The sequence below is a fragment of the Piliocolobus tephrosceles genome, chromosome 7 (genome assembly GCF_002776525.5).
Source record: "Piliocolobus tephrosceles isolate RC106 chromosome 7, ASM277652v3, whole genome shotgun sequence".
In the NCBI taxonomy this organism is placed as follows: Eukaryota; Metazoa; Chordata; class Mammalia; order Primates; family Cercopithecidae; genus Piliocolobus; species Piliocolobus tephrosceles.
Window position 1 is genome coordinate 41,118,447 of NC_045440.1, and position 27,707 is coordinate 41,146,153.

General features: G+C 45.5%; 1 protein-coding gene and 1 pseudogene across 1 annotated transcript in view; one reads left to right on the plus strand and one right to left on the minus strand.

The window, feature by feature from the left end:
* CHRNB3 (cholinergic receptor nicotinic beta 3 subunit) overlaps window positions 1-14,396 on the plus strand; it is a 34,748-nt gene extending 20,352 nt beyond the window's left edge. The window contains exons 4-6 of the mRNA XM_023214638.2: window positions 9,146-9,255; window positions 9,899-10,781; window positions 13,479-14,396. Of these exons, the coding sequence (XP_023070406.1) occupies window positions 9,146-9,255; window positions 9,899-10,781; window positions 13,479-13,613 (1,128 nt within the window). The 3' untranslated portion in view covers window positions 13,614-14,396. The remainder of the gene's footprint in view (window positions 1-9,145; window positions 9,256-9,898; window positions 10,782-13,478) is intronic.
* LOC111544184 lies at window positions 4,481-5,181 on the minus strand (annotated as a pseudogene).
* Window positions 14,397-27,707: the final 13,311 nt, after the last annotated feature.

Sequence of the window (27,707 nt, forward strand, 5' to 3'; positions counted from 1 at the left end):
AGCTACCCCCCAGCAGTGCGTCCAGACGAGGGCTGCAGTCATATATAAACCCACCTTTAATTATATGCAAATTAAGGGGCAGTTTATGCAGAAATGTCTAGGTGGGTGGTAACTTCCAGGTCATTGCCATGGAAAGGGGTGGTAACTTCCGGGTGTTGCCTTGGTGATGGTAAACTGACATAGTGCCCTGGTGGCTGTGTCTTATGGAAAGCCGCTTCTGCCCTGCCTGTTTAGCTAGTTCTCAATCTGGTCCGGTACCCGAGTCCCCGCCTCCAGAGTCAGTTTCACCTTCTGCCTCAAAAGGCCCTGAGCTGGGCACTGTTGCATATAAAAATAAGACAATGAGAGGACTAAATGATTCGGCTTCACTGTAGCCCAGACAGTTTGTTCTCCTCTCCCCATGACAATCCTGAGGAAAATAAAACTGCTGGAATGTCTGCCAAGGCCAACATCTTAAAGTAGCAGTGTCTTTCCAACAGCTGATGTCTGTTTTAGATCAACAAAAAGTTCAGCAAACATGAAGGCCTTATTAGATAGACCCCTGGAGCTGATTTCTCAGGAGAAATAAGAAGTAGACCTCTTGTGGAAAGGTCAGGCTAGTCCTAGAGGTCTGGGTGATCTCCCCAAAATCTACCATCCACCACCTGGAATGGCACTTATAAGTTCATGAATTCATCTCAGATCTTTACTCATGATCTGATTTTCCTTCCTTTTCTGCAACCTTACTCTGACCTTAGCAAAGGAGGCCAAGTTTGGACTTCTTATTCAAGTGGACCCTGGTAAGAATTGAGTAGGGGTCAAACGGCCTACTATATAAACTTGGGCAAGTCACTTCACTTCTCTGACCCTCAATCTCTTCATCTATTAAATAGAGGTGATGCCTAGCTCACAGTGTTGTCTGGGGGATTACATGAGATAATGTATGTGAATATGACTAGCTCAATAAATGTCACTTCCTGTTGCCACTTTTGAGCTTTCTCATCTTTTTTTTTTTTTTTTTTTTTTTTTTGAGACAGAGTCTCACTCTGTCACCCAGGCTGGAGTGTAGAGTACAGTGGTGCAATCTCAACTCACTGCAACCTCCACCTCCTGGGTTCAAATGATTCTCGCACCTCATCCTCCTGAGTAGCTGTGATTACAGTCATGTGCCACCACCCCTAGCTAATTTTTGTGTTTTTAGTAAAGATGGAGTTTCACCATGTTGGCTAGGCTGGTCTGGAACTCCTGACCCCATGTGATCGCCTGCCTGGGCCTCCCAAAGTGCTGGGATTACAGAGGTGAGCCACCATGCCTGGCCTTCATCCTTAATAACAAATCACATTTTTTGGCCTTAACAACTCATGAATTTAACAGGAATATGAAACATATAAAATGTCATGTTGCTGCCTTTAAGATTAAAATGAATCAACAATAATTTGGCTTTAAGAATTTCACATCTAAGATGACTGGAGATCCCAGGGATGTCCCAGAGACTGCATATCAAGATAACAGCAAAGAATATTTGTTCCTTATCTCTTGGTCTTTTTAGCATTGAAGTAAGAATAATTCGGGGACTTGGCCTAGTGCGGTGGCTCACACCTGTAATCCCAGCACTTTGGGAGGCTGAGGCAGGCAGATCACGAGGTCAGGAGATTGAGACCATCCTGGCTAACACAGTGAAACCCCATCTCTACTAAAAATACAAAAAAATTAGCTGGGCATGGTGGCGGGTGCCTGTAGTCCCAGCTACTCAGGAGGCTGAGAGAGGAGAATGGCATGAACCTGGGAGGCGGAGCTTGCATTGAGCCGAGATCACGCCACTGCACTCCAGCCTGGGCGACAGAGGGAGACTCTGTCTCAAAAAAAATAAAAATAAAAAAAATTTGGGGACTTTGTTTATAGTTTTTTTAAAAAAGCTTATGATTTAGGTTTAAATAAAATTTGACTCTGGGTTGTGGTTTAACTAGACATTTATGAGTGATCGTTCAGGTAATACATGTAAGAAAAGACCATTTTAAAGGATTATATATATATTTGAAATGGATTTGAAATTGCAATTTTTCTGAATGAGGAAACCTAGAGTTGGAGTGTTTTTCCATTTTTTCTTAGTCATAGATTAACTTTGATATTTGGCTCTGACATACCCTTTGCGCTCCTGTTTCCTGCAAAAACAGGGCTCTCAAGCCAGGAACTGCTGTGATGCAGAGCTGGTGTTTGACAACGGCTTTGAGCGTCTCAGCTAGAACACACTATGCAAACATGGAATATTATTTCTCATCTCTTACCCTAAGAAGGGAGAGACAGGAGCTTAATCTCCAGATGTCACCAGGGTTTCAGAAAGAACAAAGAAGTGACCAGAAAACCTCGCAGCCCCTTAGAGAACAAGATAGAGGTTTGGGCTGTGGCTCCTCAGCTGGGCACTGCTAACTCCACCACTTGCAAATGTCCTGTGGCTTGTGCCATTCTAAACCCACAGTGGTCCTGGGCTACAGGGCACAGCTAGCTCTGTGGTGAACATGCATCCTGGCAGAAATTGGGTGGGCTGGGCGTGGTGGCTCCTGCCTGTAATCCCAACACTTTGGGAGGCCAAGGCAGGAGGATCACTCGAGGCTAGAAGTTTGAAACTAGCCTGGTCAACACAGGGAGTCCCCTGTCTGTACAAAAAATAAGAAAAAATTAGCCGGGCGTGGTGGTGCATACTTGTAGTCCTAGCTACTTGGGACGCTGGGGTTGGAAGATGGTTTGAGCCCAGGAGGTTGAAACTACAATGAGCTGTGATCACACCATGGCACTCCAGCCTGGAGTGCCCACTCCAGCCTGGGCAACAGAGTGGAGTGGAGTTGCCCACTCCAGCCTGGGCAACAGAGTGAGACTCTGTCTAAAAACAACAGAAAAGAAACTGGATGAACCCTCTGATGGGCATCTCAGGGAGAATGCTCTGGGATTCTCTGGTCTGACAGCAGAAGGACACTAAGGTTGTGAAGAATGCTCTCTCACCCTTGCAAAGCAATGCAGCAGCTGGAGATCAGTGACTCGTCCAAGTTGTACAGCTAGTAAAGCACAGTCCTAGTGTGGAGCTCAGGGCTTGTGAGTGGAGTCTAGTGTGCTTTCTCTTTTGAGGCCACCAGTGTAAGCAGTATTGACCACAAGTCCCACCCAGCCTGTTTTTCTTTACTGGTTAGAAGCAACTGAGTCTGCTCTAGATCCCTTTAATATCCTCCTCAAGGATCTGAAGGCATCCCTCATTCATGCTCTCCTTCCTTCCTGCCCCAGCACCTTCCCACAGGTGATTCCATCTTTGGCCAGCCTTCTCAACCCTGTCCTGCTCAGAATCCTTTTTTTTTTTTTTTTTTTTTTTTGAGACAGGGTCTTGCTCTGTCACCAGGCTAGAGTGCAGTGGCACAATCTTGGCTCACTGCAAACTCTGCCTCCTGGATTCAAGCGATTCTCCTGCCTCAGCCTCCCAAGTAGCTGGAACTAAAGACACGTGCCACCACACCCAGCTAATTTTTGTGTTTTTAGTAGAGACGGGGTTTCACCATGTTAGCCAGGATGGTCTCGAACTCCTGACCTCGTGATCTGCCTGCCTCGGCCTCCCAAAGTGCTGGAATTACAGGCCTGAGCCACCGCACCCAGCCCTCAGACTCCTTCTTACCCTGCATGTTTAGTCTAAATGTCATCTCCTTGGAAATGTCTTCCCTGTCTACTCCACTATTCTGTATCCCATACCAAAACTGTCTCCTTTATAGCAACTGTCAGGAGGTGTGAGTATTTGTTAGTTGACTGATTTATCATCTGAGTCAGCCCCAGGATAAGAGGTCGAGGCAGCTGTGCTCAGTGCTAGTACATGCCTTGCATATTTGATGAATGAATGAACTCTTTGAAAACAGTGAGCCCCATAAACCACTATCTCCGTTTTATCTCTGGTCACAGCTGTTAATCCTGCTTTTGAAGGTCAGGTAAGCAACACAAATCTTTCTGACTTTCAAATGCCAAAACTGAACTGTGATGAGAGGTGCTTGCCATGAACATAAGCTACTGTCTTTTCTTTTTCTTCTTTTTTGAGATGGAGTTTTGCTCTTGTTGCATAGGCTGGAGTGCAATGGTGCAATCTTGGCTCACTACAACCTCCACCTCCGGGGTTCAAGCAATTCTCCTGCCTCAGCCTCCCTGGTAGCTGGGATTACAGGCATGTGCCCCCACACCTGGCTAATTTTTGTATTTTTAGTACAGATGGGGTTTCTCCATGTTGGACAGGCCGGTCTCAAACTCCTGACTTCAGGCGATCCACCTACCTCGGCCTCCCAAAGTGCTGGGATTACAGGCATGAGCCACTGCACCCGGCCAGCTACTGTCTTTTCTTTGACCCTTCCTTTCCAGTTTTTGAAGATAAAGCAGGAAATAAACTTCTCTGACGATACTTGATAAAAATTCCCCCAAATACAAAAACACATGCTTCCAATTCATTGATAAAAAATTTACTGCAGTTTGGCACCTGGGTCTAGTTCAGCTGGCAGATCAGCTGATTGATGCGTTCACCCTGATAGCCAGGTGTGCCCGTCTCCTTGAGGAAGCCCACTCTATTTTTGGTAGCATGACAGGCCCTTGAGAGGTGGAAAGGGTGCAAGAACCATGAGATCTCCTGGAAATGCTTTCCCAGGTGCTCCTCAATCACTGTGTTGTCTGTCAGAGGGATGGTCTTATTCTTGACCTTGGCTTGTCCACATTTCAAAATGAGTTCCTGGATAGACTTCAGATTTGGAAATCCCTAGGTTACATAAGGTTCCACTATATGCAGCATTTTTAGGTTCTGAGGGGTGACTTTTACAAAGACACCACTAAAAATTTTCTTTAGGCAAAGCCTCACAGTGGTTCTCTGCACCAGTAAACTCATGCCATCAATCCTTTCGATGCGTACAACAATGGCCAAGGAATGTTTATCTGGCAATTCCAAGGCACGAGGTTTCACTTCTAGTCGTCTGAGACACACCATGTCACGTTTCTGCCACCAGGAATCATGTAGGAATGATTCCAGTTGTTTAAACCTGAGCCCTTTTCTTTTTCTCTGCTCCTTCTTTGCAAAAGTGCCTGCTTTGCCTGGGTGGCTTTGAGGGCTTGATAAGCCTTACTCATTTTCAGGAGATTTTCTGGAACCAAAGGGATTTTTCTTTGCTCTTGCTCTGCCATCTTTCTGGTGTTGCAGCTACTACTACTCAGTAATTAAGGCAAGGAAAAGCAGTCAAAGTTACTCAGATTGGAAAGGAAGAAATAAAACACTCCACTTGCAAATGACATAACTGTCTATACAGAAAATCTACAGAAAATATCCCAAAACTAAATGAGCTAAGCCAGGTCACAGGACATGGGGTCAATATGCAAAAGTCGATTGTATATTTAGATACTAACAATGAACGATTGGAATTTTAAAAATTAAATGACTTTCTTTTTTTTTTTTTTTTGAGATGGAGTCTGGCTCTGTCATCCAGGCTGGAGCACATTGGTGCGATCTCGGCTCACTGCAACCTCCGCCCCCGGGTTCAAGCGATTCTCCTACCTCAGCCTCCCAAGTAGCTGGGATTACAGGCACCCATCATCATGCCTAACTAATTTTTGTACTTTTATAGAGACTGGGCTTCACCATGTTGGCCAGGCTGGTCATGAACTCCTGACCTCAGGTGATCCACCCATCTTGGCCCCACAAACTGCTGGGATTACAGACGTAAGCCACTGCACCTGGCCTACTTAGGTGTAAATCTAACTAAATATGTGCAAGGTCTGTAAGCCTAAAACTGCAAAACACTAACAAAACAACAACAACAAAAAATCAAGACCTAAGTAAATGGAGACATAAATAATATTCCTGGGCCAGGAGATTCCATATCATGATGCCAGTTCTCACCAAACTAATCTGTATATTCAAATCAATCACAATTAAAATCTTGGCAGGATATCTTATAGATAGCAACAAGCAGATTCAAACATTTACTTAAAGCTATAATAACCAAGACAGTGTGATACTGTCACAAGGCCAGTCACTGTGGCTCACACCTGTAATCCCAGCATTTTGGGAGGCCAAGGTGGGTGGATCACTTCAGGTCAGGAGTTCAAGACCAGCCTGGCCAAGATAGTGAAACCCTGTCTCTACTAAAAACACAAAAATTAGCCGGGCGTGGTGACACACCCCTGTAATCCCAGCTACTTGGGAGGCTGAAGCAGGAGAATTACTTGAACCTGGGAGGTGGAAGTTGCAGTGAGACGAGATCGCACCACTGCACTCCAGCCTGGGGGACAGAGTGAGACTTTGTCTCGAAAAAAAAGAAAAAAAAAAAGACAGATACACAGATCAGTGAAACAGAACGGTCCAGAATGGACCCATGCACATACATAGTTAACTACATTTTGACAAATGTACAAAGGAAGTTCCATGGATAACGTTTAGTCTTCTCCACAAAAGGTGCTGAAACAATTGGACACTCACATGCAAAAGAAAATGAACCTCAACCCATTCCTGCACCTTTATAAAATATTAACTGAAAATGGATCTTAGACCTAAGTCGAGGCTGGTGGATCACAAGGTCAAGAGATCAAGACCATTCTGGCCAACACGGCGAAACCTCATCTCTACTAAAAATACAAAAATTGTCTGGGTGTGGTGGCGTGCACCTGTAGTCCCAGTTACTCAGGAGGCTGAGGCAGGAGAATCGTTTGAACCCAGGAGGCAGAGGTTGCAGTGAGCCGAGATTATGCTACTGCACTCCAGCCTGGTGACAGAGTGAGACTCTGTCTCTAAAAACAAACAAAAAACTACAAAATTTCTAGGAGAAAGTATATAAGAAAATCTTTGTGACCCTGTGTTAGGCAAAGATTTCTTAGATATGACACAATCCATAAACAATAAAACTGATAAAATGAACTTTTAGAATTTCTGACTTGTGAAATACATTATTAAGAGGAAAAAAAGACTGAGAGAAAATGTTTGTAAATCAAATATTTGACAAACCACTTTTATCCAGAATGTATAAGGAACTCTTAAAACTCAGTAAGAAAACAAACAACTTGATTAAACATTATGCACTTGACCAAATAAGATACATGGATGGCAGATAAACACATGAAGATATTAATGATTAGTCATTAGGAAAACACATATTAAAAAGCACAATGAATCTGGGCTCAATGGCTCATGCCTGTAATCCCTACACTTTGGGAGGCGAGGCAGGAGAATTGCTTGAGCCTAGGGGTTCAAGAACAGCCTGGGCAACATAGGAAGACTTTATTTCTACAAAGCAAAACAATTAGCTGGGTGTGATGGTACACACCTGTGGTCTCAGCTACTTGGGAGCCTGAGGCAGGAGGATCACTTGAGCCCAGGAAGTTGAGGCACAGTGAATCATAATGTCACCATAGCACTCCAGCCTGGGCAAAAGAACGAGATTCTGTCTCAAATTAAAAAAAAAAAAAAAAAAAGAAGAAGATTCTAAACGCATTGCTAAGTAAAGACGTCAGAATTGAAATGTTATGTTGATTCCATTTACATGACATTCTAGAAAAGGTGAAATTATAGAAACAGAGAATCAGGGATTTCTGAGGGTTGGAAATGTGGGAGGGGTTGATTACAAAAGGGCAGCACCTGGGAAATATTTTGGGCAAAAAAACTGTTTTGGTGTCTTAATGCCTGCAGTTATTATACAGCTATTTGCACTAATAACTGTAAACAAAAGAGTGAATTTTATTGTAAGTAAATTTTTACAAAGTGCATCAAGTGGAATTGAAACAAACCACAAATGCTACTATGAGTGAGTTCCCTCCAAGATTTCTGAGACTCAGACCTACCAATGATAGTAAGAGTCTCCTCAGCAGGAGACAAATTATTCCTAGGAAGGAGATTATATTTGCTCTTCAAAATAGGCAGAGGAGGAAGAAAAAAAGAGAAGCCCATGAGCACCAAGTAAACATGGTGAATACTTTATTATTGGGCTCTTAAATTGTCAGTTTCATATGCATGTTTTCCCATAAATATCATGCCATTTTGTTATACTTTAGATTCTAGCTTTTTAAAGGCCCACACATCTTAAACTTTGTTTTTGGAGGATCAAGTCTCAAAAATATTGTCTAAGATAGACAATGTTTCCTCTGGGGTGTGGAGTTCCATCATTTGTCAGGCATCATGCATATTTCAGTATTTTACTATCTAGTGACATAATCCATCTCCTCATTCCTGATATTTTAATGACAAAGTTGGCATCACTGGGCTCTGGGAAGCCTCATGCTGGGCATACCCTTCTAACTCTCTGAACTCCTGCATCCTTATTCATCTATCCACATGAGAGGCTGTAGAATAGAAAAGTTTAATTTTCAGGTTAGATTTCCTGTGATTTTGGACCCAAAATCTTTTTAGTAGAGTCCATTCTGCTGTGATCAGGTTATCCATACATCATCCTCTTGACTTTCGCAGTCTGACCAATTCATGGTCAGGTTTATTTATCTAGATTAATCAGCCCCTGTAAAACATGCCATGTGATTTCATCCTTATGAAGAAAAATGTGTAAGTGCCTGGAGGCTAACAATATTAGGAATGTAATTTAAAATTATAATTGGGAGCTCCAAAAATAAATTCAGAACTTAAAAGAAAATGCTGGGAAAACATTTTTATTGGATACAAGTTCTAATGTGATCAAGAAGAATTCATGGAAAATGGATGTCTCATATTAACATAGCAGGTGGATGTTCATCCAAGCCTCTTGAGTGGTGTTCAAAATCACTTGTACCTGTTAGCATGTGATTAAAGTATTACTGGACCCACCCTCCTAGAATAAACTGAATTAGACACATCATTGCTTTTCTTTTGTTTGTTAAGAGAAAATAGGCTGAAAATATAGATCATGAATTAGTGGCGTTTGTTGTAGAGCCTCTTTGTGGTGAGGCAGATACGGTGATTTTGGAAATATGTAACATGCAAAGTGTGTGGGCCCGGGTGAGATCAGAGGCCAGGCTGGCCCAAGGTGAATCCTGTACTGAGTCCTCAGTGGGGTCACACAGTCTAACCAGGACAATTTCCTTTTCTTAATAAAACAGTGACTTGATAAAGCTAACAGAAACTTGAAGATTTCAAGATCTAATACATTGAACTTTCAGAATAAAATCACGGTGTACTAATTTCATGCAGGAATGGACAGACCACAAGTTACGCTGGAATCCTGATGATTATGGTGGGATCCATTCCATTAAAGTTCCATCAGAATCTCTGTGGCTTCCTGACATAGTTCTCTTTGAAAAGTAAGTATCACATTGTTTCTTACTTATGGGAAAAAAAATAAATTTTTTAAAAAGTGAAAAAAATAAATTTTTAAAAAAGTGAATAAAAGAAAAGTAAATATCACAGAAGAAAACTATTTTTCCTGATTAATACCAGGAATAGAAAATTCTGATTCAGGCAAAAATACTTAAAGGAAATATTCAACTTAAAATTTAAAAAATTGTTTATTTTAAAACAGTTGCCTGGTGTTGTGGTAGAAAAGTCCTAAAATAGGGCAGGGCACAGTGGCTCATGCCTGTAATCTCAGCACTTTGGGAGGCCGAGGCAGGCTAATCATGAGGTTAGCAGTTCGGGACCAGCCTGGCAAATATGGTGAAACCCTGTCTCTACTAAAAATACAAAAACTTAGCTGGGCATGGTGGCAGGCACCTGTAATCCCAGTTACTCAGGAGGCTGAGGCAGGAGAATTGCTTGAACCCAGGAGGCGTAGGTGGCAGTGAGCCCAGATGGTGCCACACCGCGCTCCAGCCCTGGCGATAGAGTGAGACTCCATCTCAAAAAAGAAAAGAAAAGTCATAAAATAGAAATAGTCAATGCTGGGAAAAAGAACAAAAACTAGCAGGTGCTCCACCGACTGCTAAGGTGAAAATGCTTTGATTGCAGCGCTGACGGCCGTTTTGAAGGCTCCCTGATGACCAAGGTCATCGTGAAATCAAACGGAACCGTTGTCTGGACCCCTCCCGCCAGCTACAAAAGCTCCTGCACCATGGACGTCACGTTTTTCCCGTTCGACCGACAGAACTGCTCCATGAAGTTTGGATCCTGGACTTATGATGGCACCATGGTTGACCTCATTTTGATCGATGAAAATGTTGACAGAAAGGACTTCTTCGATAACGGAGAATGGGAAATACTGAACGCAAAGGGGATGAAGGGGAACAGAAGGGACGGCATGTACTCCTATCCCTTTATCACATATTCCTTCGTCCTGAGACGCCTGCCTTTATTCTACACACTCTTTCTCATCATCCCCTGCCTGGGGCTGTCTTTCCTAACAGTTCTCGTGTTCTATTTACCTTCAGATGAAGGAGAAAAACTTTCATTATCCACATCAGTCTTGGTTTCTCTGACAGTTTTCCTTTTAGTGATTGAAGAAATCATCCCATCGTCTTCCAAAGTCATTCCTCTCATTGGGGAGTACCTGCTGTTCATCATGATTTTCGTGACCCTGTCCATCATTGTTACCGTGTTTGTCATTAACGTTCACCATAGATCTTCTTCCACATACCACCCCATGGCCCCCTGGGTTAAGAGGTTCTTTCTGCAGAAACTTCCAAAATTACTTTGCATGAAAGACCACATGGATCGCTACTCATTCCCACAGAAAGAGGAGAGTCAACCAGTAGTGAAAGGCAAAGCTCTCGAAAAACAGAAACAGAAACAGCTTAGTGATGGAGAAAAAGTTCTGGTTGCTTTTTTGGAAAAAGCTGCTGATTCCATTAGATACATTTCAAGACATGTGAAGAAAGAACATTTTATCAGCCAGGTGAGTAAACTGGTATTCCCGATTATGCCACTATAAAGGTGGGCCAAAGACAAATATTTTGACATCTGTTTACAATAAAATGTTGTCATGGTTTAAATGTGACATTATAAGACATCCTTTTTATACATGTACCATTTAAAGCAAGCCCTGACATAACATAGTGATCTTAGTATGAATTTTTAGGAAGTAGTTCACAAAAACATAAGGAGCAAAAGTGAAGCAACTGTTGATTAAGCATTGTTTCTTATAATTGTTTCTTATAATTCCATATTAAATAATTCAATTACACATTTTTCTTTTTCTTTTTTCTTTTCTTTTTTTTTTTTTTTGAGTCGGAGTCTCCCTCTGTCATCCAGGCTGGAGTGCAGTGGTGTGATTTCTGCTCACTGCAAGCTCTGCCTCCTGGGTTCACGCCATTCCCCTGCCTCAGCCTCCCGAGTAGCTGGGACTACAGGCGCCTGCCACCATGCCCGGCTAATTTTTTGTATTTTTAGTAGAGACGGGGTTTCACTGTGTTAGCCAGGACGGTCTTGATCTCCTGAATTCATGATCAGCCCGCCTCAGCCTCCCAAAGTGCTGGGATTACAGGTGTGAGCCACTGCGCCTGGCCTCAATTACGCATTTTAAGTTGGTTATCCTGGTCTCTGGTAATTTATCTCTCATTTTTCATGGGATGATAGATATGTTCAACCACAGTATTTAGAAATAAAAGACCAGAAAGAATCAGATTTTTTGGTTAATAAAAAATTTAGTGTTACAACAGATATTTTGGTGAGGAAAGAGGATGTGGTTATTTAGTTTACAGATTTTTTTTAAGTGTACAGCAAAAAAAAAAAAAAATCTGTTGCCTACAGCAAGTAACATATTTTCAATTTATATAATAACTTCACTTTATAGGGTTCAAGTATTTTACTCTAAAATTGGTGAAAATTAGTGCCAAGAGCCTCATCCCCTAAACAAACTGATGAAAGAATTATTTTATTTTATTTTTTTGAGATGGAGTCTCACTCTGTCGCCCAGGCTGGAGTGCAGTGGCGCCATCTCAGCTCACTGCAAGCTCCACGTCCCAGGTTCAAACCATTCTCTTGCCTCAGCCTCCTGACTAGCTGGGACTATAGGCGCCCACAACCATGCCCGGATAGTTTTTTGTGTTTTTAGTACAGATGGGGGTTCACTGTGTTAGCCAGGATGGTCTTGATCTCCTGACCTGTGATCTGCCCACCTCGGCCTCCCAAAGTGCTGGGATTACAGGCGTGAGCCACTGCACTCGGCTAAGAATTTTTTTTAGAATTATCCTTATACATTTTCTCTTGCGTTCTCAGACACTGCCTCATATACCCTCTCTCTTAACAATCTGTCATGTTTTTCATCCACTTAAATAAAGCACTAGAAAAGTGACTGCTGTTAGACAAGAAACATTCAGCTGTCAAACCGGGCGGATTTTTTTTGTTTGTTTCTTAACATCTTTTAAAAACACTAATACAGGCTGGGTGTGGTGGCTCACGCCTGTAATCCCAGAACTTTGGGAGGCCGAGGTATGTGGATCACCTGAGGTCAGGAGCTCGAGACCAGCCTGGCCAACATGGTGAAACCCCCTCTCAACTAAAAATACAAAAATTAGCTGGGCATGGTGACAAGTGCCTATAATCCCAGCTACTAGGGAGGCTGAGGCAGGAGAATCACTTAAACCCAGGAGGCGGAGGTTGCCGTGAGCCAAGATTGCACCACTGAAGCCTGGGTGACAGAGCGAGACTATGTCTCAAAAAAACAAAACAAAAACCTAATACAAAGATTTCTTCCCCCCACCCCAAGACGGAGGACATTTATTTACTCTAGAGGGATGAGGACTCCCCTTCCTTTCAGACTTCCTCAGCCAGTCGTGCCTTGACTTTGTGTTACGGACCTGTAGCCCACTCTCTGCATCTCCCCTCCCCTTCCTAGTAAAGGGGACTCAGTCTCCCGTCTCCTTCGTGAATTTCTGTCTTGTCCTGGTCGATTATTCTGCTCGGCAGCACCCTTCCTTCTGGAGCTGCAGCACAGGTGGAGTGGAAGAAAAGAAAGCCTGTGACATTTGGCCACAAAAACTCTTAAATTATAAATTTGTGATTCTTTTCATACGAGTATCAGGAAGCACCCTAGTAAGATATACTGGCATACTAAGATACGCTCCGCCTCCTGGGTTCAAGCGATTCTCCTGCCTCAGCCTCCCGAGTAGCTGGGATTACAGGCGCCCACCACCATGCCCAGCTAATTTTTGTATTTTTAGTAAAGAGGGGGTTTCATCATGTTGGCCAGGCTGGTCTCAAACTCCCAACCTCAGGTGATCCCCCCACCTCAGCCTCCCCAAAGTGCTGGAGTTACAGGCGTGAGCCACCGCCTGTAACTGGCCTTTTTATTCATGTAAAAATCAGACTTTTCCCATTCTGATCAGGAATGTTGACATATGCACATGGAATTCTATTGTTTCTATTTTCCTTTTTCAGTGCTGATGACAGTGTTCCAAGATACTTCCTTTGGGCATGATTAGCAAAGTCCCTGAAAGAACCTGAGCCTGTAGTGTGGTTGGGACATTAGATGCATTTTGAAAACTTAAGTAAATGCTATAAATCTGAATGTTACTCTTTTTAAATCCCCTGAGATGAATACAGAACAGTTGCTCAGTGTCTTGAGTGAAAGGCATCTTTTTCTCTTTTGCAGGTAGTACAAGACTGGAAATTTGTAGCTCAAGTTCTTGACCGAATCTTCCTGTGGCTCTTTCTGATAGTGTCAGTTACAGGCTCGGTTCTGATTTTTACCCCTGCTTTGAAGATGTGGCTACATAGTTACCATTAGGAATTTAAAAGATGTAAAGACTAGATTACATCTTAGACCTGACATCTGGCTCTTGTACAGACAGAATCCAAATGCACGTGCTTGTTCTATGAACCCTGATTGTGTTGTCTTCATGGAAATGGAACATCTCCTCACAGAAGAAACTCTGGTAAATGTGCTCATTTGTGGTTGCCATGAGAGTGAGCTGCTTTTAAAGAAAGTGACACCTCCTCAGGCCCCTGCCTTGGTTTCCCTGAACATTCAGGGAGGGATAATAGGTCCAGGCTTGAGCTCACAGCCAGAGTGCACAAAAAGCTGTTGCTACTTGGTGGAGGAACACCTCCTAGAACCAGCAGGCCTCGGTGGGGAGAGGGGGAATCCACCTGGAGTTTAAGGAGGTCTCCACATTGAGCTATCTGTGTGGACAGAGCCTGGATCTCCCACCCAGCACTGACCTCCTTGGTGGTTTTGTCTGAGTTGCAAACTGGGGCTGTGTTGTGCTTCTGTAGCAATGGGCCAGGCAAATCTCAAGAAGAGTTTGGGGATTACACTGGCAGGGCACCTGGCACTACACACTTAACAGTAATACAGATTCCAAGATGCCTGGCCTACCGAGGCAGATGTTATTCATGGTTTATTCCCAGCATGATAAGGCTTTCAGACGGTGAAACTGGAGCCCACTGTGAGCTGTGACTTGCTTTAAGGTCATGCATACCAAAACAACTCACAAAAGAAACAGCCCTTTGCTACCAGAAGTGGATTCATTAATATCCATTATCTTTTCCTAGTAAACTAGGGTACAGAGCATTCTCTGATAATGGTTTTTGATGTCACCTCGTCTACTCGGATCCATGCCAACACTATCCCCTAGGCTCCACCTTCTGTTTCCCTGTCTCCTGGCACCTGGGTGGGCTTCACCCCCACCCACCATCGTTCCTCCTCTAAGACTCTGAGGGGAGTCTGCTCAGGTTCTTTTTGCCCTCCAAAATTGCTGCCACCGCCAAATTCTTCCTGAGTTTTAGCTTAAAGCAATTTTTCTCTCTGCCCAGTTATAAATCCAAATCCCTTTCTGGAGTACTTTTAGGCATGGCTCTTGCAAGCAGTTTGCAATCTAGGCTGGGTGGAGTGGCTCACACCTGTAATCCTAGCATTTTGGGAGGTCAAACCAGGAGGATTGCTTGAGGCCAGGAGTTTGAGACCAGCCTTCTCTCTACAGCAAGACCCCGTCTCTACAAAAAAATTAAAAAATTAAAATTTTAACAATTTTAAATGGTGATGTGTGCCTATAGTCTCAGTTACTCAGGAGGCTGAAATGGCAGGATCACTTGAATCCAGTAGTTGGAGGCTGCAGTGAGCCGTGATTGCTCCACTGCACTCCAGCCTGGGCAACAGAGCAAGACGCAGTCTCTTAAAGAAAATCTAAACGGCCGGGTGTGGTGGTTCACGCCTGTAATCCCAGCACTTTGGGAGGCTGAGGCAGGTGGATCACAAGGTCAGGAGATCAAGACCATCCTGGCTAACATGGTGAAACTCCACCTCTACTAAAAATACAAAAAATTAGCCAGGTGTGGTGGCCCATGCCTGTAGTCCCAGTCACTTGGCAGGCTGAGGCAGGAGAATCACTTGAACCCGGGAGGCAGAGCTGGCAGTGAGCCGAGATCATGCCACTGCACTCCAGCCTGGGCAACAGAGCAAGACTCCATTAAAAAAAAGAAAAAAAATCTAAGCATGAAACACCTTCACATATTATTACTACTGATGTGTTTTGTCTTATTAATGCCATTTAGTTTGTGTTTTCTGTATAACATTTTCTTGTTCCTTCACCTTTTTCCCTCTCTTTCAGTCTTGGCCGAGTTTGTAGTTTGTCCATTCCTTCTTTGCATTTAATGGCTTGAAAGTTACATGTCCGCCGGGCGCGGTGGCTCAAGCCTGTAATCCCAGCACTTTGGGAGGCCGAGACGGGCGGATCACGAGGTCAGGAGATCGAGACCACCCTGGCTAACATGGTGAAACCCCGTCTCTACTAAAAAATACAAAAAACTAGCCGGGCGAGGTGGCGGGCGCCTGTAGTCCCAGCTACTCAGGAGGCTGAGGCAGGAGAATGGCGTGAACCCAGGAGGCGGAGCTTTCAGTGAGCTGAGATCTGGCCACTGCACTCCAGCCTGGGCGACAGAGCGAGACTCCGTCTCTAAAAAAAAAAAAAAAAAAAAAAAAAAAAAAAAAAAGAAAAAAGAAAGTTACATGTCCACTTCTGTTAATTTATTAATAAACATTCAACTTTTAAAATCAATGTTGAGAATTAGTGTTTGTGGCTGCCACTTTCTACACAAAATAATTTCTTTAGGACCCTCATTTCCCCTCACCTTCATTTCATTTTTATCCCCTTCCACATTTTCTTTAAATCATAAATTTTAGTTCAGTGTGATTAATTTTTATATTACGTGTTCCTTTCCCTAAGAACCATGTATTGACCACACGGTTTGTCCACAGCCACATGGCAAACAATTTCATTTCTTTGTTCATCACTGTTTTTCATCTTAAGCTTTCCTTTTTTTCTGCTTCATTTCTTCCATTATTCAGAAGAACATGTCTTCATGTAATTTTTTCAGGAAGTATTTGAGTGTGGTAACCTTCCTGAACCCTTGCTTTTCTGAAATTGTAATTGATTTTGCCTTCACTGTCAGGCCTCTGAGCCCAAGCTAAGCCGTCATATCCCCTGTGACCGGCACATATACATCCAGATGTCCTGAAGCAACTGAAGATCCACAAAAGAAGTGAAAATAGCCTTAACTGATGACATTCCACCATTGTGATTTGTTTCTGCCCGGGCCTAACTGATCAATGTACTTTGTAATCTCCCCTATCCTTAAGAAGGTTCTTTGTAATTCTCCTCACCCTTGAGAATGTACTTCATGAGATCCACCCCCTGCCCTCAAAACATTGCTTCTAACTCCACCGCCTATCCCAAAACCTAAAGAACTAATTATAATCCCACCACCCTTTGCTGACTCCTTTTGTGGACTCAATCTGCCTGCACCCAAGTGAAATAAACAGCTTTATTGCTCACATAAAGCCTGTTGGTGGACTCTCTTCACACGGATGCGCGTGACATTTGGTGCCAAAGACCCGGGACAGGAGGACTCCTTTGGGAGACCAGTCCCCTGTCCTCGCCCTCAGTCCGTGAGGAGATCCACCTACAACCTCGGGTCCTCAGACCAACCAGCCAAGGAACATCTCACCAATTTCAAATCGGGTAAGTAGTCTTTTCACTCTCTTCTCCAGCCTCTCTTGCTACCCTTCAATCTCCCTGTCCTTCCAACTCCAGTTCTTTTTCCTCTCTAGTAGAGACAAAGGAGACGTGTTTCATCCATGGACCCAAAACTCCAGCGCCAGTCACGGACTCGGGAAGACAGTCTTCCCTTGTGTTTAATCACTGCGGGGATGCCTGCCTGATTATTCACCCACATTTCACTGGTGTCTGATCACCGCGGGGATGCCTGCCTTGGTCATTCACCCACATTCCGTTGGTGGCAAGTCAATTGCGGGACACCTGCATTGGCTGCTCACCCACCCTCTTCTCTGCGTCTCTACCTTTCTCTTTAAACTTACCTCCTTCACTATGGGCAAACTTCCACCCTCCATTCCTCCTTCTCCCTTAGCCAGTATTCTTAAAACCTCTTCAACTTTCTCCTGACCTAAAATGTAAGTGTCTTATTTTCTTCTGCAACACCGCTTGGCCCCAATGCAAACTCGACAATGGTACCAAATAGCCAGAAAATGACACTTTTGATTTCTCCTTTTACAAGACCTGGATGATTTTTGTCGAAAAATGAGCAAATGGGTCTGAGGTGCCTGACGTCCAGGCATTCTTTTACACATTTGTCCCTCCCTAGTCTCTGCTCCCAATGCGACTCGTCCCAAATCTTTCTTCTTTCTTTCCTGTCTGTTCCTTCAGTCTCCACCCCAAGCACTGAGTCCTTTGAATCCTCATTTTCTAGGGACTCATCCTTTTCTATGGACTCATCTGACTTCTCGCCTCCTCCCCAGGCTGCTCCTCACCAGGCCGAGCCAGGTCCCAATTCTTCCTCAGCCTCCGCTCCCCTACCCTACAATCCTTCTATTACCTCCCCTCCTTGCACCCAGTCTGGCTTACAGTTTCGTTCGGTGACTAGCCCTCCCCCACCTGCCCAACAATTTCCTCTTAAAGAGGTCGCTGGAACTGAAGGCAAAGCCAAGGTTAATGCTCCTTTTTCTTTATCCAACCTCTCCCAAATCGGTTAGCGTTTAGGCTCTTTTTCGTCAAATATAAAAACGCTACCCAGTTCATGGCCCATTTGGCAACAACCCTTAGACGTTTACCACCCTAGACCCAGAAAGGCCAGAAGGCCGTCTTATTCTCAATATGCATTTTATTACCCGATCTGCTGCCGACATTAAATAAAGCTCCAAAAATTAGATTCCAGCTTTCAAACCCCTCAACAGGACCTAATTAACCTCGTCTTCAAGGTGTACAACAATAGATTAGAGGCAGCCAAGTAGCAACGTATTTCTGAGTTGCAACTACTTGCATCCACTGTGAGAGAAACCCCAGCCACATCTCCAGCACACAAGAACTTCAAAACGTTGAACCACAGTGGCCAGGCATTCCTCCAGGACTGTCTCCCCTAGGATCTTGCTTCAAGTTCCGGAAATCTGGCCACTGGGTCAAGGAATGCCCACAGCCTGGGATTCCTCCTAAGCCATGTCCCATCTGTGTGGGACCCCACTGGAAATCGGACTGTCCAACTCACCCGGCAGCCATTCCTAGAGCCCCTGGAACTCTGGCCCAAGGCTCTCTGACTGACTCCCTCCCAGATCTTCTCAGCTTAGTGGCTAAAGACTGACGCTGCCCAATCGACTCTGAAGCCTCCTGGACCATCATGGACACTTTGGTAACTTTCACAGTGGAGGGTAAGTCCATCCCCTTCTTAATCAATGTGGAGGCTACCCGCTCCGCATTACTTTCTTTTCAAGGGCCTGTTTCCTTTGCCTCCACAACCGTTGTGGGTATTGATGGCCAGGCTGCTAAACCTCTTAAAACTCCCCAACTCTGATGCCAACTTGGACAACATTCTTTAATGCACTCCTTTTTAGTTATCTCCACTGCCCAGTTCCCTTATTAGGTTGAGACATTTTAACTAAATTATCTGCTTCCCTGACTATTCCTGGGCTACAGTCACACCTCATTGCTGCCTTTTCCCCCAGTTCAAAACCTCCTTCACATCCTCTCTTTGTATCTCCCCACCTTAATCCACAAGCATAGGACACCTCTACCTCCCTCCTTAGCGATGGATGATGCATCCCTTACCATCCCATTAAAACCTAATCACCCTTACCCCACTCAACGCCAATTCCACAGCACGCTTTAAAAGGATTAAAGCCTGTTATCACTTGCCTGTTACAACATGGCTTTTTAAAGTCTACAAACTCTCCCTACAATTCCCCCATTTTACCTGTCCAAAAATTGGACAAGCCTTACAGGTTAGTTCAGGATCTGCACTTTATCAACCAAATCGTCTTGCCTATCCACCCCATGGTGCCAAACCCACATACTCTCCTATCCTCAGTACCTCCCTCCACAACTCAGTATTCTGTTCTGGATCTCAAACATGCTTTCTTTACTATTTCTTTGCACCCTTCATCCCAGCCTCTTTTTGCTGTCACTTGTACTGACCCTGACACCCATCAGGCTCAGCAAATTATCTGGGCTGTACTGCCACAAGTCTTTGCGGACAGCCCCCATTACTTCAGTCAAGCCCAAATTTCTTCCTTATCTGTTACCTATCTCGGCATAATTCTTCATGAAAACACACTTGCTCTCCCTGCTGATCATGTCCAGCTAATCTCCCAAACCCCAACTGCTTCTACAAAACAACAATTCCTTTCCTTCCTAGGCATGGTTAGGTACTTCCACCTTTGGATACCTAGTTTTACCATCCTGACTAAACCATTATGTAAACTCACAAAAGCAAACCTAGCTGACTCCACAGATCCTAAATTCTTTCCCCACTCCTCTTTCTGTTCCTTGAATACAGCTTTAGAGACTGCTCCCACACTAGCTCTCCTTGACTCATCCCAACCCTTTTCATTACACACAGCCAAAGTGCAGTACCCTGATGAAGTTCTATTCTTTACTTTTATATTCTTTACTTTTATACTCACTCTTATTCTCATTCCCATTCTTATGCCACTCTCTACCTCTCCCTCATTACCTCCAGCATACTATTAATCTCACCCACTCTCTCCTCACTGCCTCCAATCCTTCCCTAGCACAGAATTGTTGGCTATGCGTTTCCTTTTCTTCCTGCTCTTAAACAGCCATGCCTGCTCTACAGGCAGACTGGGCCACCTCTCCTGTCTCCCTGCACCTCAGAACCTCCTTTAATAGCCCTCATCTTTGCCCACCTGAGGAACTTCTTTACTTTCTAGACAAATTTGGTGAGAACTCCCCAGACATTTCACACCAACAAGCTGCCACACTTCTCCACATCTACTTACGGCACCTTTCTCCTTAGGTCAATTCCACCACCACCCTCATATTTGGACCCCTAACCACACAAACAACTATCCCTGTTGCCACTCCTTTATGCATTTCCCAACAACAGCCTACTGGAATCCCTTTAGGCAACCTTCCACTGTCCAAATGTTCCTTTACTCTTTATCTCCAGAGCCCAGCCACACACATTACCAAACAGATGGGAGCATTCCAACTTCGCATTACTGTGTATTACTTTTTTTTTTTTTTGAGATGGAGTCTCGCTCTGTCGCCTGGGCTAGAGCGCAGTGGCCGGATCTCAGCTCACTGCAAGCTGCACCTCCCGGGTTTATGCCATTCTCCTGCCTCAGCCTCCTGAGTAGCTGGGACTACAGGCGCCCACCACCTCGCCTGGCTAGTTTTTTGTATTTTTTTAAGTAGAGATGGGGTTTCACCATGTTAGCCAGGATGATCTCGATCTCCTGACCTCGTGATCCACCCGTCTCGGCCTCCCAAAATACTGGGATTACAGACTTGAGCCACCATGCCCGGCCTCCAACTTCGCATTACTGATAAGCCCTCTATCATTACTGACAAACTAAAAAACATTGGCAGTTACTATTGTTTGGACGAACGGAGGCAAGATGGTGCATTTCCGGGTTCTTCATCCCCCCCAACTTTTCCTGCGCGCATGAAAATGCAGCCAGCGCCCGGGAAGGTGCAGATCAACTGGGCATGTGCCAGGTGACGTCAATCCGAAGAGACCAAGATTTACCTGGTCGCACCTGCGGAATGCCCCCCGACACGCCCGTGCCCCGCCTATTGCCCTCCCACTCCTAGAAAAGCCGCTCTCGGCCAGCACGCCACGCGGCCTTCCTGAGTCTCTCACTCCTGTCGGGATGTCGGGACTGCAGGAACTCCGTCTGAGAGCCCCACCGGGGGGACTCTGCCGGCCTCCTTTGCCAGAGGCCGACAGACCTCTCCCCCACACCTTAGGTGACCAAAAATAAACTTGCAGTTTTGCTCCTACCCTTGCCTGGTCGCTGGTTCTTTTGTGCTCGCTCTGGTGGTCTTAGAAAAACAAATCAGTTGGTGCCGAAGACCCGGGAGGAGACCCCTCCTCAGGCCTCTAGGGGTTGAGGAACCTCCTCCTGCTCCCACACCGCAGACGGACCAGGACCTGAGACCCGCTTCCCTCACTCTCACGGCCTCTCTGGGGTAAGTGCCCTTGTCTCCTCTTTACCTCCCTTGGCCAAAAATCCTGCGCAGGTCCGAGGCCCACTTTTGAGCCACCAAGTGGCTCGGGAGACCCATTCAGGACGGAGACGTCCGCCTGAAGGTAATCTCCACTTTGGCTCCATGAGCCTCCAGTCTGTCTCTGCTGGTTCCAAAGGACGCTTTGAAGCCAGGCAGAGATCCACTTCCATTTCCATTGTGTCCATTGTGTAAGTAAAGAGGAAACAAATGGGAAACCCCCAGTCCAAATTTCCAAAGAGCACTGGCCTCTCTGGGGTAAGTGCCCTTGTCTCCTCTTTACCTTCCTTGGCCAAAAATCCTGTGCAGGTCCGAGGCCCACTTTTGAGCCACCAAGTGGCTCGGGAGACCCATTCAGGATGGAGACATCCGCCTAAAGGTAATCTCCACTTTGGCTTCAAGAGCCTCCAGTCTGTCTCTGCTGGTTCCAAAGGATGCTTTGAAGCCAGGCAGAGATCCACTTCCATTTCCATTGTGTCCATTGTGTAAGTAAAGAGGAAACAAACAGGAAACCCCCCAGTCCAAATTTCCAAAGAGCACCCCCTTAGGGTGCCTCCTAGCCAATTTAAAAACCTTACAGCTCGAACAAGACCTTAGGAGGAAGCAGTTAATTTTCCTTTCCACTGTGGCATGATCGACCTCAGCAATTTCTGCCAGGGGCTAGGCAAGTGGTCCGAAATTAATTACATACAAGGCTTTTGGGCCTTACGCTCTCGTCCCTACCTGCCCTATACTCCTCCTTCTCTCCCCGCTCTCTCCACCCCCTCCCTTCCTGCCCAGACTGCTACTCCTCCCCCCATCCAGACTCCTCCTTCCTCCTCCTTATCTACTAGTAATCCACTTGGTCCCGTGCCTCCTTTGGGGCCCCCAACTGGCTGTCTTGAGTCCCCTGTCTCTGCCCACACCCTCCTACAGTGTTAGCACCTTTGCGAGAGGTAGCTGGGGCAGAGGGGGTAGTCAGAGTACATGTCCCTTTTTCATTGGCCGATCTTTCCAAAATTGAGAAGCGTTTAGGTGATTTCTCAGCTAATCCTACCATATACATAAAGGAATTTAGATACCTTTGTCAGGCCTATGGCTTAACTTGGCATGACCTCCAGGTTATCCTAACCTCTACCCTAAACTGACTGAGGTTCTAACCCAGTATACCTGGTTAGATCCGGCCTCCCCCACAGGGGCCACCATTTTGGCATCTTATTTCATTTCTCAATCAGCTCCTGACATTCGTAAAAAACTTCAAAAGGTAGAGGATGGTCCTCAGACACCAACACAAGACCTAGTTAAATTAGCCTTTAAGGTCTATAACTCCAGAGAGGAGACGGCCGAGGCACAGCTCCTAGCAGCGGCTTTACAGCCCAGTCGTAACCCCAGACCAGAGAGCACACACTCCGCAGACTCCAAGGCTGCAAAAGGAGCCTGCTATAAGTGCGGCAAGGCAGGACACTATGCCAACAGGTGTCTTCAAGGTCCCCGAGCCCCAACGCAGCCTTGCTGTAAGTGCAAGGCATCAGGACATTGGGCCAGCGAATGTCCTAACCCTCGTCCACCAGCAACCCCCTGCCCTGCTTGCCAGCAGGGAGGACACTGGAAGTCTGATTGCCCCACCCTGAGAACAGGTGCTGTGTCTCCACGTGACCCCCTTTCCCAGGATCCTGGGAGCTCCTTCCAGCTCCTACATCTGGACGACGATGACAACTGAAGGTGCCGAGACTCGGTGACCCCCCATCACCCTCGCTGAGCCGCGGGTAACTCTCCTGGTAGTGGGTAAGACAATTAATTTTTTAATCGACAGCAAGGCTACCTATTCTGTTTTGCTGTCCTTCTCTGGACCTAGCCTTCCATCCAATATCTCCGTAGTAGGAGTAAGGGGAAAGCCATCCACTCCACGAAAAACTCCACTCCTTAATTGCTGCCTGGCCAACAACTACTTTGCACACTCGTTCCTCATTCCCAGCTAAAAAGGGCCCCTACCAAAAGCAATCAGTAGAAATCAGTTTGGCTTTCCCCCACTCGCCTCAAACTTACTAAATTTTCTTAACTATCTCATACTCCCCAACCTTGCCAGGACCATCCTTCTGGGTTTTGCCCATATTCCAACAAATGCTTCCATTACTCATTCCTATACTAATACTGTGCCTTACTTTATTTTTCATCCATGTGTCCAAATACCAACCATAGGCCCCGACCTTAACGGCGCCCCTTAACAGCAGGAAGTAGCCAGACAGACCACGGCGCCCCTTATCACTATTATCAATAAAAGGTTGGACTGTTTGGATGAACGGAGGCAAGATGGTGCATTTCCGGGTTCTTCATCCCCCAACTTTTCCCACGTGCGTGAAAATGCAGCCAGTGCCCGGGAAGGTGCAGATCAACCGGGCATGCACCAGGTGACGTCAATCCGAAGAGACCAAGATTTACCTGGTCACACATGCGGAACGCCCCCCCACCCCCGCCCTGACATGCCCGTGCCCCACCTATTGCCCTCCCACTCCTAGAAAAGCCGCTCTTGGCCAGCGCGCCACGCGGCCTTCCTGAGTCTCTCACTCCTGTCGGGATGTCGGGACTGCAGGAACTCCATCCGAGAGCCCCACCGGGGGGACTCTGCCGGCCTCCTTTGCCGGAGGCCGACAGACCTCTCCCCCACACCTTAGGTGACCAAAAATAAACTTGCAGTTTGCTCCTACCCTTGCCTGGTCGCTGGTTCTTTTGTGCTCGCTCTGGTGGTCTTAGGAAAACAAATCAACTATCGTTTAGGAAGACACCTACCCTGCATCTCACTCCATCCTTGGCTACCCTCCCCCTGCTCATCTGAATCTCCTCCTAGCCCCTCCTCTTGCTTGCTTATATCCAGCCCCATGAATAGCAGTGAAAAGTTACTTGTAGACACTATGCACTTTCTGATAAACCACGAAAACCGAATCTCTCCCTCTATGCAGTTGCACCATCAATCCCCATTACAACCTCTAATGGCTGCTGCCCTTGATGGATCTCTAGGATTTTGGGTGCAGGATTCCTCTTTCAGTATACCCTCTCACCTTTTCACTTTACATTTCCAGTTCTGCCTGACACAAGGTCTCTTCTTTTTATGTGGCTCTTCCACCTACATGTACCTACCTGCCAACTGGATGGGCACATGTATTCTAGTCTTCCTTACCCCCAAAATCCAGTTTGCAGATGGGAGCAAACAACTGCCTGTCCCCCTCATGACACCAACACTACAAAAAAGAGTCATCCCACTAATCCCTTTACTTGTGTGTCTAGGACTTTCTGCCTCCACTATTGCACTTGGAACTGGAATAGCAGGCATCTCAACCTCTGTCACAACATTCCGCAGCCTCTCTAATGAATTCTCTGCTAGCATTACAGACATATCACAAACTTTATCTGTTCTCCAAGCCCAGGTTGACTCTTTAGCTCCAGAACTGCCGAGGCCTCAATTTATTCACTGCTGAAAAAGGAGGACTCTATGTCAGGCCTCTGAGCCCAAGCTAAGCCATCATATCCCCAGCGACCTGCACGTATACATCCAGATGGCCTGAAGCAATTGAAGATCCACAGAAGTGAAAATGGCTTAACTAATGACATTCCACCATTTTGATTTGTTTCTGCCCCACCCTAACAGATCAATGTACTTTGTAATTTCTCCCACCCTTAAGAAGGTTCTTTATAATCTCCCCAACCCTTAAGAAGTTTCTGTGTGATTCTCCCCACCCTTGAGAATGTACTTGGTGAGCTTCACCCCTGCCCCCAAAACATTGTTCTTAATTTCACCGCTTATCCCAAAACCTATAAGAACCAATGATAATCCCACCACCCTTTGCTGACTCCTTTTTCGGACTCAGCCCGCCTGAACCCAGGTGAAATAAACAGCTATGTTGCTCACACAAAGCCTGTTTGGTGGTCTCTTCACACGGACACATGAAACACACTGTATATTTTTAAATGAAGATTGTTGTTTTTAACCTAAATCAATCTGGCCTGGCATATGACACCATAAAAAACACTCAAGGATAGAGCCCAAAACCTCACCAACCAAGCAAACAATAACTTTGAACTCCCTTGGACACTCTCTACTTGGACATCCTGGGTACTCCCAATTCTTAGTCCTTTAATACCTATTTTTCTCCTTCTTTTACTTGGACGTTGTGTCTTTCCGTTTTCTCAATTCATATAAAACCGCATCCAGGCCATCACAAATAATTCTATATGACAAATGCTCCTTCTAACACCCCAAAATATCATCCCTTACCCCAAAATCTTCCTTCAGGTTAATCTCTCCCACTCTAGGTTTCCATGCCGCCCCAATCCCACTCGAAGCAGCCCTGAGAAACATGACCCATTATCTCTCCATACTACCCCCAAATATTTTCACTGCCCCAACACTTCACCACTATTTTGTTTTGCTTTTCTTATTAATATAAGAAGACAGGAATGTCAGGCCTCTGGGCCCAAGCTAAGCCATCATATCCCATGTGACCTGCTTGTATACATCCAGATGGCCTGAAGCAACTGAAGATCCACAAAAGAAGTGAAAATGGCCTTAATTGATGACATTCCACCATTGTGATTTGTTTCTGCCCCACCCTAACTGGTCAATGTACTTTGTAATCTCCCCCACCCTTAAGAAGATTCTTTGTAATTCTCCCCACCCTTGAGAATGTACTTTGTGAGATCCACCTCCTGCCCACAAAGCATTGCTTCTAACTCCACCGCCTATCCCAAAACCTATAAGAACTAATGATAGTCCCACCACCCTTTGCTCACTTTTTTTTTTTTTTTTAAGATGGAGTCTCGCTCTGTCGCCCAGGCTGGAGTGCAGTGGTGCGATCTCGGCTCACTGCAAGCTCCGCCTCCCAGGTTCATGCCATTCTCCTGACTCAGCCTCCTGAGTAGCTGGGACTACAGGTGCCCGCCACCACGTTCAGCTAATTTTTTTTGTATTTTTTTAGTAGAGACAGGGTTTCACTGTGTTAGCCAAGATGATCTCAATCTCCTGATCTCATGATCTGCCTGCCTCAGCCTCCCAAAGTGCTGTGATTACAAGCATGAGCCACCACACCTGGCCTGTCGACTCCTTCCTCGGACTCAGCCCACCTGCACCCAGGTGAAATAAACAGCCTTGTTGCTCACACAAAGCCTATTGGTGGACTCTCTTCATACGGACACGTGATGCTCACATTTAAATAAAGGATTGGCTGGGCATGGAATTCTGTTTCAAAATCATTTTCCCTCGGAGCTTTGAAAACATTATTGTGTGATATCCCGTGCTCTAGATGGGGAGTATGGTGGGGTCGATATTTATTCCCCACTCAACAGGTCCCTCTCAGGTTTCAGTTTCCCAGTTGGTAAGAAGTTATCAACAAAAAGAGTCAAACTCTGTAAAATATTGAAGAGATGTATTCAGAGTCAAATATGAGTGATCATGACCTGTGACACAGCCCTCAGGCGATCCTGAGGACATGTGCCCAAGGTGGTCAGGGCATGACCTAGTTTTATACCTTTTAGGGAGACAGGAGACATCAATCAAATACATGTAAGGTTTACAATGGTTCTTTTGTTGTTGTTGTTTTTTTGAGATGGAGTCTCACTCTGCCGCCCAGGCTGGAGTGCAGTGGCGCAATCTTGGCTCACTGCAAGCTCCGCCTCCCCGGTTCACGCCATTCTCCTGCCTCAGCCTCCCGAGTTGCTGGGACTACAGGCGCCCACCACCATGCCCTGCTAATTTTTTTTTATTTTTGGTAGAGATGGGGTTTCACCGTGCTAGCCAGGATGGTCTTGATCTCCTGACCTTGTAATCCACCTGCCTCGGCCTCCCAAAGTGCTGGGATTACAGGCATGAGCCACCACACCCAGCCTAAAATGGTTCTATCTCGAAGGGCAGGACAACTAAAAGCAGTGGGGTTGGAGAGGGTTTCTGAGTCATAGGTAGATTTAAAAATTTTCTGATTAGCAATTGGTTGAAAGAGTTATTATCAGTAGAAAGGAATGTCTGGTTGACAATGAGGGGTTGTGGAGACCAAGGTTTTATCATGCAGATGAAGCTTCCAAGTAGCAGGCTTCAGAGATAAGAGATTACAAATGTTCCTTACCAGACTTCAGATCGGTGTTGATGTTAATTCTGGTTGGCTTTTCCTAAATTCCAAAAAGGAGGAGGGTATAGTAAGGCACGTCTGAGCCCCACTTCCATCATGGCCTGAACAAGAGTAATTTTTCAGATTAATTTTGGACTGCCCTGGCCAAAAGAAGGGGACCATTCAGATGGTTGGGAGGCCTTAACATTTTAGTTTCAGCTTACAGAAGTTATGATTCATGCATGACCTTTGAAGCTCTCCCGTGCTCTAAATTTC